The following is a 13,491-nucleotide window of genomic DNA, read 5'->3' on the forward strand; positions in this document are numbered from 1 at the left end:
AATGTTCTACTTTTACTGCAATACCATTAAAGCTATTTAGTTTTCCTATCAGCACATCAGCATCGTGGTTAGTGTAATGTTCTATAGCACCAGCTGTAAGAATGGGGTTCAATTCCCACTACTGCCTGTAAGGAGTTTTGTACATTCTCTCTGTGACTGTGTGTGTTTCCTCCAGCTGCTTTAACATACTCTCACATTCATGAAGGGGTTTACATATGAGGAACGTTTACAGCTTTGGGTCTGTACTCAATGGAATCTTGAAAAATGTGTGGGGATCTCATTGAAACCTACCAAATGTTGAAAGGACTAGATAAGATAAATGTGGAGAAGATGTTTCCCCTGGTGGAGGTATCCAGAACTAGAGGGCACAGCCTCAAAACTGAGTGGTGACCTTTTAGAATAGAAGTAAGGAGGACTTTTTTTAGCCAAAGAATCTGTGGAATGTTCTGCCACAGACTGCAGTAGAGGCCAAGTCCGTGCGTAGGTTCAAAGCAGAAGTTGATAAGATTCCTGATTGTTTGGGCCATCAAGGGATATATTGAGAAGTCAGGTGAATGGGGTTGAGTGGGATTTGGGATCAGCCATGATGGAATGGCAGAGCAGACTAATGAGACTAATGGCCTAATTCTGCTCCTATGTCTTATGGTCTTATTCAAAGATGTAAGAGTTAGGGTTAATAAATTGTGGGAATACTATGCTGGCACCAGAAACATGGCAATACTTGCAGGCTGCCCCCCAGGATATCCTCAGACTGTGTTAGGTTATTGACACAAACAACACATTTCACTTTATGTTTCGATGTACACACGACAAATAAAGTCAATCTAATCTCATTTTTATCCAAATCATTCAAAAGGCATGCACTTCAGAAAGTCAGCATTCTTTAAACATCAGGCAATATGCATATCTAGGCATGTGTAATCCATATTAGGGAAAATTTTCAAACCATCTCATTTCTGGCATGAGAATTTATTGCAAATAGAATTCTAGAGAGTGATTAGCTGCTTACCTCACTATCCAAATCACCAAGTTTCCCCAAATCTAATGCAGGCACACTGAAATGAAGAAAAAAAGCCTGCTGTTATACAAGTACAATGGATTCCAATTAATTGGGACACATCGGAACCAGTACATTTCAGCCCAATTAAATGGCTGCTCCAATTAGCCGAAGTTTCATGGAAATAGTTAAAAATGTATAAAAAAGATAAACACTTAACTGAATAATGAATTATGTATTTAAAAGAAATACAGAACAAATTAGAACACTGTCAATGCTACTACAGTACTACAAAACTGTGTATTAGTTCTTAATAGTTACCAACATGGGAACTTATCTAGTGTACACTGCCATGTGAGGGGTATCCAGGGAAGGGCAGCATCTCTGGTGAGAAGCTTGTTGTGTCCATTCTGGGGCAGCTCACTTGATCCCCACCAGTCACTCAGCTCTCATCTGTAGCTCCATGTAGCTGTTTGCATGCAAGAGGAGCCACACCCTGGTACACAACTTCGACAAGGAGGCTACACCGGTGAGTGTAGCCGCTGGCCTCACACCATGGAGAAATAGGGATACACCTGTCCCAGCATATGAAGTCAGCTCTGGCGGATGTGATCATCAGGGAGATCCAATGGCCTGAGGCGGTTCCAAAACGCTTTGTGGAGAGTGAAGGGCATGACAAGGCATAGAAGTCATCATGGTTATCCACTGCAACCAGGGAAGACCTCAGTTTTGACTACCCGTACCACTAGACCAGGACATCTGGTTGAGAAAGTGAACTGAGTCAGTGCAATAGTTTTTCAACTTTAAAAACTTTCCTGCATAGATTTCACTGTCATCACCAGATACAACAGACAACCAACATGCTGCCACGTTCTTCTGATAGTAAATTAACAAAATTAGTGCAGATAATGGACTGCTTTCAATCAACGATTGCAACCTCCAGATCTTCATTTTCATTGTAACATTCAAGAAGATTTTCGATACCTTCAAATTTTTCATAGTACCTAACTTGTTGAAGTAGTGAAATCGTATCATTTTCACTCCCAGCCATTTCTAACATCTCCAAGCTTGAATGCTTGAAACCACGGTGAGCAAAGTAATTCTAAATTGTCTTACTACTTATTTTTCACCAACTATCACTGACAAAAATCACTGCATTTTGAACACAAACACATGCAACTGATGTTATTTAAAAACTGCTTGCTCTAAGCACAGTGCAGTGTCTGATGGCCACACAAAGTTACACAACTGAAGCTCATTAGAAACTGTTCAGTAAGTCTCTTTTCCCAATTAAGTGGCATCATGTCCTAATTAACTGAAAGGAATCCCAGCTATTTTCTCAATTAGTGTTTGTTCTTTAAGAGCTGTTCCAGATAAGCACCTGTTCTGATTAACCGATGGACTAATGAACCGGAATCCACTATGAATAAATTAAGACTAATCCACAATGTTCAACAATATGTTCTCCCTTCAACATATGGTACCAGAGCTGCAGTGTGTGCCTCCAACAAACATAACTCACCAAACCTTCTTCAAGAACGCCTCCTAAATAGAGTCTAAATAGAAAGGCCTAGATAAAGTGGACATGGAGAGTATGTTTCCTCTAGTGGGGTAGACTAGGACCAGAGGCACAGCCTCAAAATAGAAGGAACTCCCTTTAGAAGAGAGATGAGGAGGAATTTCTTTAGCTGAAGGGTGGTAAATCTGTGGGATTCATTGCCACAGATGATTGTGGAGGAGGCCAAGTCATTGGGTATATTTAAAGCAGATGTTGATAGGTTCTTGATTAGCAAGGCTATCAAAGGTTAGGGAAAAAAACAGAATGGGATTGAGGGGGATCAATCAGCCATGATGGAATGGTGCAGCATACTCAATGGGTCAAATGGCCTAATTCTGCTCCTATTTCTAATGGTCTTATGGTCTAAATTGCAGTCCTCCAACAGTCACAGCTGCTGGTGCATCAAGTCAAGGGAAGTACCATTACCACCCTGTCAATCTGATTTAGATATATAATTGAGTGTCTTGTTGTCATTGGGTGAACCCCTTGGATCTCCAGATCAACACTGCCACTGAGAGACTTTACCACACAGACTTCAGTGGCAGCTCACCATCATTTTCTCATCAGCACTCACTGGCAGAGCATAGTAAAGCCCCTTCAGCCCATGATGTTGTGTTGACCCTTTAACTTAATCTAAAATCAACCCAACCCTTCCCTCCCCACCTTTTTCATTTATCCATATGTCTATCTATGAGTCTCTTAAAAATCCCTAAAGTGTTTGCCTCTTCCACCACTCCTGGCAGTGCTTTCCATGAACTCGCTACTTTTTATGTAAAAAAACTTACCTCTGACATCCACCCTACACTTTCATTCAATAATCTTAAAATTTTGCCTGCTTCCCATTTCCACCCTGGGGAAATGTCTCTGGCTGTCCACTCTGTCTATGCCTCTTAGCAGCTTATGCACATCTGATTCTCAAGAGAAAACCCATAGCTCACTCAAACCATCTTCATAAGACACACTCTCTAAACCAGGCAGCATCCTGCTAAAAATCTTCTGCAACCCCCTATAGCTTCCACATCCATAAATGAGGCAACCAGAACTAAACACAATACTCCAAGCGCAGTCGAAACAAAGTGGACAACAAACACCACTGACAGACACAAGAGACTGCAGATGCTAGAATATGGAGCAAATATCAGTCTACTGGAGGAAATCAGCAGGTTGAGCGGTATCTGTAGGGGACAGAGGGAAGGTTTGGGTCAAAACACTGCATTGGGGCTGAGAGAGGGGATGGCAAGTATAAAGAGGAGAGGGAATGTGGTAAAACAGGAGCCTGAGGAGGGGCAAATGATGACAGGTAGGTGGGGGAGGGTATGGAGCTAGAGTTAGGAGACTGTGGCAGGTCGATGATAGATGGAGGCAGAGAGAACAAAACTGTGAGGTAGATGGAGTGAGGGAAGGGAGGAGTGATGCTGGCAACAGCTATTGGAGGGAGAAAAACAGGAACTTAAAGGGCTCACAATGCTGGGGTGTATTGAGACTGCGAGAATAAAAGTCTTTTTACTTTTTTATGCAACAGCAACATCTAGGATCAACATTATTCTCCATATACATTTACATGCACTAGGAATTTGTTGTGGTGTATGGTCGGGACGCAACATGCAATAAAAAATAGCATTCAATAGTTGTAAAAAATACAGAAGTATATAAAGATAAACTTAGAGGTTAAGGCATGGATATGGAATAAAATGTGCATCAATACATAAATGCCAGCATATAAATGCTTAATAGTGATCCTGGGTTTGAACCTGCACGTTTTCCATCCATGCTCGGTTGAGCATCGACCTTGTAGAAAACATATAAAATGCTAAAGAAACAGCAAGGTTGTCACCCGATGCACCACAAAGTGCAGAGAGGAATAACAAGAAGAAGAAACACAAAAGGTACCAGCATATGATGTGAACTACATTATAAAACGTGGCTTAAAGTGTTTACAGTGCAGTGACTGAAGTAAGAGATAGAGGGGGCTGTGGGGGTTCATTAATGGTTGATCAGTTTACTGCCTGCGGGAAGAAACTACTCAAAGTATCATTGCTACCCTGAAAAACAAGCTATTGGCTGCAGGCAATCAGAAAGAAAAATGTTATTGTCCATTCAAGTTCAACCATACATGACTACCCATAAATAAAGTCAAACAAAACAGTGTTACTTGAGGGCTAAGGTGAAAAACACAGTACCAACAGTCATACACAGCACAAGGAACACAAAACACATATAAGATAGCAGTAAAGTACAGGTACACAAAACAATAGTCCATGTTCCTGAGTCCATGAATGTTTCAGCAGTCTGCATTTGAACACAATACAGCTTGTTTTCTGCTAAGTGAACACTGGAGGGCAGCTTCAATACCAGCATGGATGTTCTTCCAGCACTGACTCTGATGCCTCTCTCCTCAACAGCTGAAAACAATCATCAGCGTGGCTTGAGACCTAATCTCCTGTCAAGCGAACACTGGAGGCAGTACTGACACCAGCATGGACACTGCGCCACACTGCCTCCGGCACCAAATCTGACACCTCCCTCCTGGATGGCTGCAAGCTGGCGACACCGTGGCCTGAGACCTACCTCTCACTATGACCAAAGCCAAAAGGCTCCCCCACTGTCAGTTCCATCAATAAACCAGTGAACTCGACTTTCAGCATTCCACATTACCAATGTCCAAAGGGATTTTCTGACCACAAGGAAATCAACAAAGACAATCAACCGCTGTTAGACTGCATACCGCCCTTGCCTACTCTGACACCTCACTAAAGCAGGCAGCAACACAGTCCATACCAAATCCAGCTCCTTCAGTCTCTCCACCAATAAGCAACTTGCTGATGGGGCAGACCTGTACTACTTTAAGTTCTTAATATCCAGCAAGGTCTTGCAATAGTGAAAAAAAAGGCAAAAACACCTTTGGCTGGCCCCGTAGAAGCTGTTGTGTCCAAAAACCCCACCACCTCACATCTCAGTCACATCTTCTTAGACCCCTTACAAACCAAACATCGCTCTTTTCCCACACTGGTCCTCTCATTAAACAAACTTAGGTAGTTAGTTAGAAGCTAGACTCTCATAACTCTAACTTCTCCCAAAATAATCCATGGGCCCTAATAGTACATCTCATCAAAGAAAAGCAATGTTGAAAAGATGAAGTCATTAGTAAATTTAACATCAGAGACTTACTCATTGGGACGTGGGCCATAAGCAACGCTGGAACTTATCCTCCAACCCTATTTAGAAAAATATATTTACAAAGCCAATTACTTCTAAATGAGAATTGGAAAGAGACCAACATTATTAAATATAAATGAAATTATAACAATTACATATACTAGTCGGCAGCAAAATAAACCAGCACAAGAAACTAAATATGTTTAGTGAGGTCCTGATATCACTAAAGTAATAGAGAGGAAAATAAATAAACAGTTGGCGTGACAGATTACAGTTAGTAAGATAATAAAAAAGAGTCATGGAATTATACAACTCACAAATAAAACCTTTGGCTCAATTCATCCATGCCAACCAAAATGCTCATCTACACTAGTCCCATTTGCCCACAATTGTCCCATATCTCTCTAAACTTTTCCCATCCATATACCTGTCCAAATGCTCTTATTGTATCTGTCCCAATCATTTGCTCTGGCACCCAATAGCTCAATAAATTATGAAATAATTTGTGTTCTTCAAAAATAGTTTATTTATCTATTCAGTAAATGCAAATAGGGCTGTCTTTCTTGATGACTATTGTACTAAAAAGTTCAATACATTCTCCCAGAGTGCTTCAATGTCACTTATAGTTCCTCCTTGAACAAGTAACATTCAAGAAACTGTCATTCAAAGCTGAACCACCCAGTGTTCAGTGGCAATGGAGGCATTGACTATGATAGTCACCTCAGTGCTTCTCTCAGCATCTACTCCTGCCATTGAGTTCATTCAGAGACGAACTGATTTCTGGATTATAAAAGGAATCCAGGCAAATGGGGATAATCAAGAAAATGGAACTGAGATAGAAGATCAAGGATGAACTGATAGACAGCAATGAAGGCTTTATAGGTAGAGGAGCCTGCAGTAGCTCCAGATGTTTATGTTCTTTAGGGATCCATCATCTGGACTGAGAAGCTCTTTTGGGTGCCTCTGACTGGACAGAAAGAACCATCACATAGAGGCCGTGGTCAAGAAAATAAACCAACACCAACTTCATCAGGAGGCTAAAGAAGTTTGGCATGCCCCCTTTGACCCTCACCAATTTTTGCAGATTCAGCACAGAAAACAACATTTGGAAACTACTCTGCCCGAGGCTGCAAGAAACTGCGGAGTTGTGGACACAGCTCAGCACATCATGGATACCAGCCTCCCCCGCGTGGATTCTATGTACAATTCTCCCTGCCTTGTTAAAGCAGCCAAAATTTTAAAAAGGCCACCTCATATATTGTCGCTTGTCCTCCATCCCATTGGGCAGAAGTTACAAAAATATGAAAGCCTGTACCACCAAACTCAAGGACAGCTTCTACCGTGCTGTTATAAGACAACTAAACGGACCTCCTCTACGTTAAGATGGGCTCTGGGTCTCACAAGCCATCTCATCATGGACTTGCACCTTATTGAATACCTGCACTGGACTTTCTTCGTAACTGTATTCCTATATTCTGCACTGCGTTGTTGCCCTTCCACTCGTACTACCTCGATGTACTGATGTGATGAAATGATCTTCATGAATGCCATGCAAAACAAAGCTTTGCACTGTACCTCGTACATGTAACAATAATTTACCAAACATCTTTTCTCATAACTTTGTAGACGTTTAACTGTCCGGCTCCCAATTTTCATGTACCTGAGCTGATTTCTGTCGGCCTCCGTGCCTTGATGTCCCAACGCCTTTTACTTCCAGATCCATTTTAAGTGGCCAATTCTGTAAAAATAAGACACCCCCACCAAAAAAGAAACATTAGCAGAACTTTTTACACGACACGCGTCATGAACCGTTGGGAATGCACAACCAAAGGGTCAGGGTTACACAAACCTGGGCTGGGTTCATCCGGCCTGTCCACTGACGTCAGTGCCCGCCGCCTACCACTCACCTGGCAACTACCCCACCTCGCTCTATGCGCGTTGCCATGACGACCTGCCCCTCGCGTCAGCCTTGTCGGCCTAGGGCTTCCTGGACCCTAATGCCCATGCGCCAAACAGTGTACGCGGAGTTGCCGTTCAATGTTTCTTGTTCCCTGGGCATCGGTTTGAAAAGGATCAGTGATGCAGCTCAATTTGCTAAGAAATGTCACTCTGGAAAATTTCATAACTAAAACTTGTATTTTCATAGTATAGTTTATCCCTATTCCGAAAGTTTCAAGCCAAGAAAGTCCTTTGATAGTATAATCGCGACTGTGAGAAAGAAAACAGACTATTTGCTTACATCAAACTTTCATGATTAAACCAGAGATTATCTGTTTTAGTAATGAGTGAAAAATAATGGCCAAGGCACCAGAAACAGTACATGTCAAAGGGATCCGAGAGTGAATAGATTTAACATCTTTAACTGAAATTTCTCCTCTCCAACAATGTGGCAGTCCCACAGTACTGTACTGCAAAGGAGTATTCAGCTGAAATTCTGTGGTTAATCACAGGAATTGTCACATAATTGAACTTGGGCTATGAATAGTTGATAAAAGCGAGTAGCGCGCCTTCAACATACTCGGCAGTGTATCTAATTTCTTAAGAATGTTACTGCTTATTTTGCTCCCGGCATCATTTTAAACATTACATTCCAGATCACAATAAAGTTAATGTTTTTTATATAAATCAGGAAAAAGTAAAATAATTGTAGTTATGCTGAGAATCATTATAACGTGGAATACCCCACGAGAGGAAGAATGAAGTGAGTGTCCTCATAATCTAAAAAACGCGCCTAAAATTAATGGAAACACTCAATAGGCAACGCATGTTGTAAGAGTTAACACTTCAGACAGAAGAACCTCCATGACAACCGCAAGAGAACACACTGCAGTATTTTTTTGAGATACAGAGGATACGGAGTAGACAAAAGAAATATCGCTGATTGGATAAGGCCAGGGTTGCCATGGAAACAGTCGATAGCCGTTATCTGCTTGAATAGCACAGATGTTTGCCAAAGTCAGACAACGCCAGTATTGTTGACCGGATCAAAGGTGCTCACGAATCATCATAGAGGGAAGTTGAAAAGCTGACTGAACACCCCAGTGTTCTGAAAGAGATAGCTGAAGAGATTATGGAGGAATTATTAATGATCTTTTAAGAATCACTGGATTCTGGAATGGTTCCAGAGGACGAAAAATTGCAAATGGCACTCCATTCTTTAAGACGGGAGGGAGGCAGAAGAAAGGAAATGATAGGCCCATTAGCCGACTTCAGTGGTTGAGAAGACGTTATAGTCCATTATAAAGGATAAGATTTAAAGTCACTTGGAGATGCATAATAAAAGAGACCAAAGTCAGCATGGTCTCTTAAGGGGAAATCTTGCCTGACAAATCTGTTGGAATTCTTTGAGGAAATAATAGGCAGGATAGTCAAAGAAGGGTCAGCAGATGTAGTTTAATTGGATTTTCAGAAGGACTTTGACAAGGTGCCACACATGACGCTACCAAACAATAACCCATGTTATGATGGGAAAGATAATAACATGGTTGACTAGCACGAGGCAAAGAGTGAAAATAAAGGGGCATTTTCTGGTTGGCTGCTGTTGACTAATGGTGCTAGGACCACTCCTTTTCATATGTCAATGATTTTGATGGCAGAATTGATGGCTTTGTGTACAAGTTTGCAGACAAAACGAAGACAGGAGGAAGGCCAGGGAATCTGCAGAAGGACTTAAGTGGATTGGGAAAATGAGCAAAAAGTGGCAAATGGAATGTAGTGCATGGGGAGTCATGCACTTTGGTTGATGGAATAAAGGTGTGGGCTATTTTCTAAATGGGGAGAAAATTCAAAAAATAGTTGTGCAAAGGGACTTGGGGGTCCTTGTGCAGGGTTCCCTAAAGGTCAACTTGCAAGTTGAATTGGCAACAAGGAAGGCAAATGCAATGTTAGCATTCATCTTGAGAGGACTAGAATGTAAGAGCAAGGATATAATACTGAGGCTTTATAAGACATTGATCAATCTGCACTTGAAGTATTGTGAGCAGTTTTGGGCCTCTTCTCTAAGAAAAGATGTTCTGTCATTGGAGACTGTCCAGAGGCAGTGCACAATAATTATCCCAGGAATGAAAGGATTAATATATGTAGAGCATTTGATGGCTCTGGGCCTGTATTCATTGAAGTTCAAAAGAATGAGGGGGATCTCATTGAAACCCATTGAATATTTAAAAGGCTAAATAAAGTGGATGTGGAGAGGATATTTCCTATAGTTGGGGAACTTGGGACCAGAGGACACAGCCTCAGAAATAGTGGGATGTCTATTTAGAATAGATGAGAACTTCGTGAGGATGATGAATCTGTGAAATTCATTGCCACCAATGGCTGTGACATTGGATGGCAAAGTCATTGGATATAATTAAAACAGAGATTAATGCCGTCTTGTTTAGTAAGGAGAACAAAGGTGATGGGGAGAAGGCAGGAGAATTGGGTTGAGAGGGATGATATATCAGCCATGATGAAATGGGCAGAATGGCCTAATTCTGTTCCTATGCTTTTTTGATTTTAGACCATGAACTGATTATTGATTACAGGAAGAAGACACCAGAAGTCTGTGAGCCAGTCCTCATAAAGGGATAGGAGGGGAACAGGGTCGGTAACTTTAAATTCCTTTGATCATTATATCAGAATCAGAATTGGGTTTATTATCACCAGCATGTTAGTTTAGCAGCAGCTGTTCAATGGAATACATAACATAGAAGAGAATAAATAAATAAATAAATTTACAGTACAGTATCCGTGATTTGAATAGTTTAAATTTTTGCAAAAAACATAAATAATTGTGCATTAACAAAGTGAGTTAGTGTTCATGGGTTCAATGTCCATTTAGGAAACGGATGACAGAGGGGAAAAAGCTGTTCCTGAATTGCTGAGTGTGTGCCTTCAGGGTTATGTACCTCTTATTTGATGGTAACAGTAAGAAAAGGGCATGCCCTGGGTGCTGGAGGTCTGTAATAATGGACACTGCCTTTCGGAGACACTGCTCCCTGAAGATGTTCTGGGTATTTAGTAGGCTAGTATCCAAAATGGAGCTGACTAAATTTATGACCCTCTGCAGCTTCTTTCAGTCCTGTGCAGAAGCCACCCCCCCCCCCCCCCCCCACCATACCAGACAGTGATGCAGCCTGTCAGAATGTTCTCCACGGAAATTATAGAAGTTATATCAAGTCATAGAAATTATGTCAAGATATATTATATCAAGTCTATCCTAGGACTAGCACATTAGTGCCTTCACAAAGGCAACACAACACCTCTACTGTCTTAGAAGTTTGTGCAGATTCTACTTCATCTAAAACTTTGACAAACATCTGTAGATGCACAGTGGAGAGTATCCTGACTGGTTGCCTCACAGCCTGGTATGGAAACACCAAAGCCCATGAACAGAAAGTCTACAAAAGAATGGTGGGCACAGCCCAGTCCATCACAGGCACAGTTCATGCAGAACATCTACAAAGAGCTCTGCCAAAAGAATGCCGACATGGACCCACACGATCCAGACTATGCTCTCTTCCCACTACTGCCATTGGGAAGAAGGTACAGGAGCTTCAGGGTCCAAAAACCACCAGGTTCAGGAACAGTTATTACCCTACAACCATCAGAGTCCTAAACCAGCATGGAAAACTTCTCTCACTACAACCCTGAACTGATTCTACAACCTATGGACTCACTTTCAAGGACTATTCAACATTATTTACTTTTTTTTAATTTGCAGTTTGTCTTCTTTTGTACATTGGTATTTGTCAGTCTGCCTGTAGTTTTTCATTGATTCTATTGTATTTCTCTGTTCTACAGTGAATGCCTACAAGAAAATGAATCTCAAGGTGACATATACGTACTTCCATAATAAATTTACTTTGAACTCTTTTCTGGAAAGTGTAGTGTAATCCCATTCTTTTCATTGCTGATTTTAAGCCCTTACATTTTTATACACACTCAGTATATTTTGACAAGTTCAAGTTTTGAACTAAATGAAAGAGCATTTAAGTTGTAATTTTCTACAATGATTTAAACACACTAAACACAATTTACTTTATAACAGGTAATGAAAAATCAACAACAGGAAGACCACAGAAAAATGAAGAATCAAAACAATGTAACAAAAAAGCTGAAGGCATTCCAAAAACTATCTTGCTCAATTTGAAAGGTGTGCCTTTTGTACTGTACCTACTCAATTGCTGCTACAAAAGCAATACTTTCCCTTGATCATAAGATTATGTAAATTTACTCTAAATCTACCTTAAAAATCGTAACATCTATATGCAAAGCAAAGGCATTAGATTGTTTTGTTCTGTATGTGTTATGAAATAGTAACTCCTGACTGAATGAACCATAATTCACAATGCAAAGGAAAGGGCACTTGAATAAATTAGGCCTTCAAAATTTATCCATCGCAAAACTGTTCTCATCAGAGCAGCAGCCTCAGTGTGTGTGACAAGATAAAAACAAAGAACCATAGTGTCATTAGTTTAGAATCTGAATGAAGGACTTCAGCCCTATTGACTGTTCATTCCCCTCCGTGCTGCCTAAGATACTGAGTTCCTCCAGCATCTGCACAATCTCATCTACATTTTATGCCATTAAATACATGGATGATTATTGCGAACATTCCTTGCTGTAAAAAGATTCAGCCCAATCACACTGCAAGCAACCCATTCAGATGTCCTCGAGATTAAAGTTCTTTAAATCCTCTTGTCAGTGAGGCCATTTTGGAAGACTGCACACATTTTTGATCCCCTTAGCTAAAAATTAAGGTTTACATTAGCATTGGAGGCAGTCCAAAGGTGATTCATCACACTAACTTCTTGTATGAAAAGGGTTGGACAGTTTGGCTCTGTATTCCTTGGAGTTTAAAAGAATGGGGGTTGACCTTATTCAAACATACAAGAACCAAGCGGGCAGATGTTGATAAGTTTCTACTAGCAGGAAAACCCTGCAAAAGGAAGCCGAACTACAAAACATGGTCAGTCACTTCAAACTAATGTTCCTACATGTTTCTTCTCACAGGGGGTAGTGGATCTCTCCTGGAGAAGGCCAGAGCATTTTAAACAGTTACTGTACATAGAACATTACAGCACAGAGAAGGCTCTTCGGCTCATGATGTGTGCTGACCCTTTAACTTACTCCACAATCTAACCCTTCCCTCCTACATAGCCCGCCATTTTTCTGTCATCCACATGCCTATCCAAGCTTCTGAAATATCCTTGTGTGAGCTTCTATCACCACCCGTCAGAACATTTCATACACCCACCATTCTGTTAAAAAAAACCCTGATATCTACTTTATACTTTCCTCCAATCACCTTAAAATCATACCCCTCTTAGATTAGCTATTTCTGCCCTTGGAAAACATCTCTGGCTGTAAACTAGATCTATGCCTCTTATCAATTGTGTACACCTCTAACAAGTCACCACTCACCTCCTTTAAACTGGATATAGATAATATTCAAAAGGTCAAGGGTATTAGGAGTTGGGGAGGCCAGCGTAGATCAGCCATGATCATTCTGGTTGGTGGTGCAGGCTTGAAGTGCTGAGTGGCCTACCCGTGTTCTTCTGTTCTTTAGGACACTTCTGAACTTGATGAACATTTCTGCTTTCCCTACACCTTCAGCAAAAAGTTGTAGATTTCCCCATGCTTTGAGACTTTTTGTTTTGGCAACTAGCCTCTAAACCTAACACCAATGATCCTGTATGTATGGACCCTAATTCATAATTTCTAGATCTGACCCACTCGCTTTCCCCAGCAAGTCCCATTTCTGGGTCCTAAAGTAAAATGAGTGTAATCGAGTAGT

The 13,491-nt window shown here is 41.0% G+C and overlaps 1 protein-coding gene across 9 annotated transcripts in view; it reads right to left on the bottom strand.

Annotated features, from left to right (window-relative positions):
• Positions 1-7,666, bottom strand: part of caps2 (calcyphosine 2) — a 66,030-nt gene extending 58,364 nt beyond the window's left edge. For 4 of the 9 annotated variants that reach the window (XM_073058868.1, XM_073058867.1, XM_073058866.1 and 1 more), the window contains exons 1-4: positions 7,561-7,666; positions 7,372-7,449; positions 5,724-5,770; positions 1,010-1,055 (exon numbers count right to left, since the gene is read on the bottom strand). In XM_073058868.1, the coding sequence (XP_072914969.1) occupies positions 1,010-1,055; positions 5,724-5,770; positions 7,372-7,449; positions 7,561-7,575 (186 nt within the window). In that variant the 5' untranslated portion in view covers positions 7,576-7,666. The other 5 variants (XM_073058864.1, XM_073058870.1, XM_073058865.1 and 2 more) reach the window with 5 other exon arrangements.
• Between the last annotated feature and the right edge of the window lie 5,825 nt (positions 7,667-13,491).

Source organism: Hemitrygon akajei, chromosome 10 (assembly GCF_048418815.1).
Source record: "Hemitrygon akajei chromosome 10, sHemAka1.3, whole genome shotgun sequence".
In the NCBI taxonomy this organism is placed as follows: domain Eukaryota; kingdom Metazoa; phylum Chordata; class Chondrichthyes; order Myliobatiformes; family Dasyatidae; genus Hemitrygon; species Hemitrygon akajei.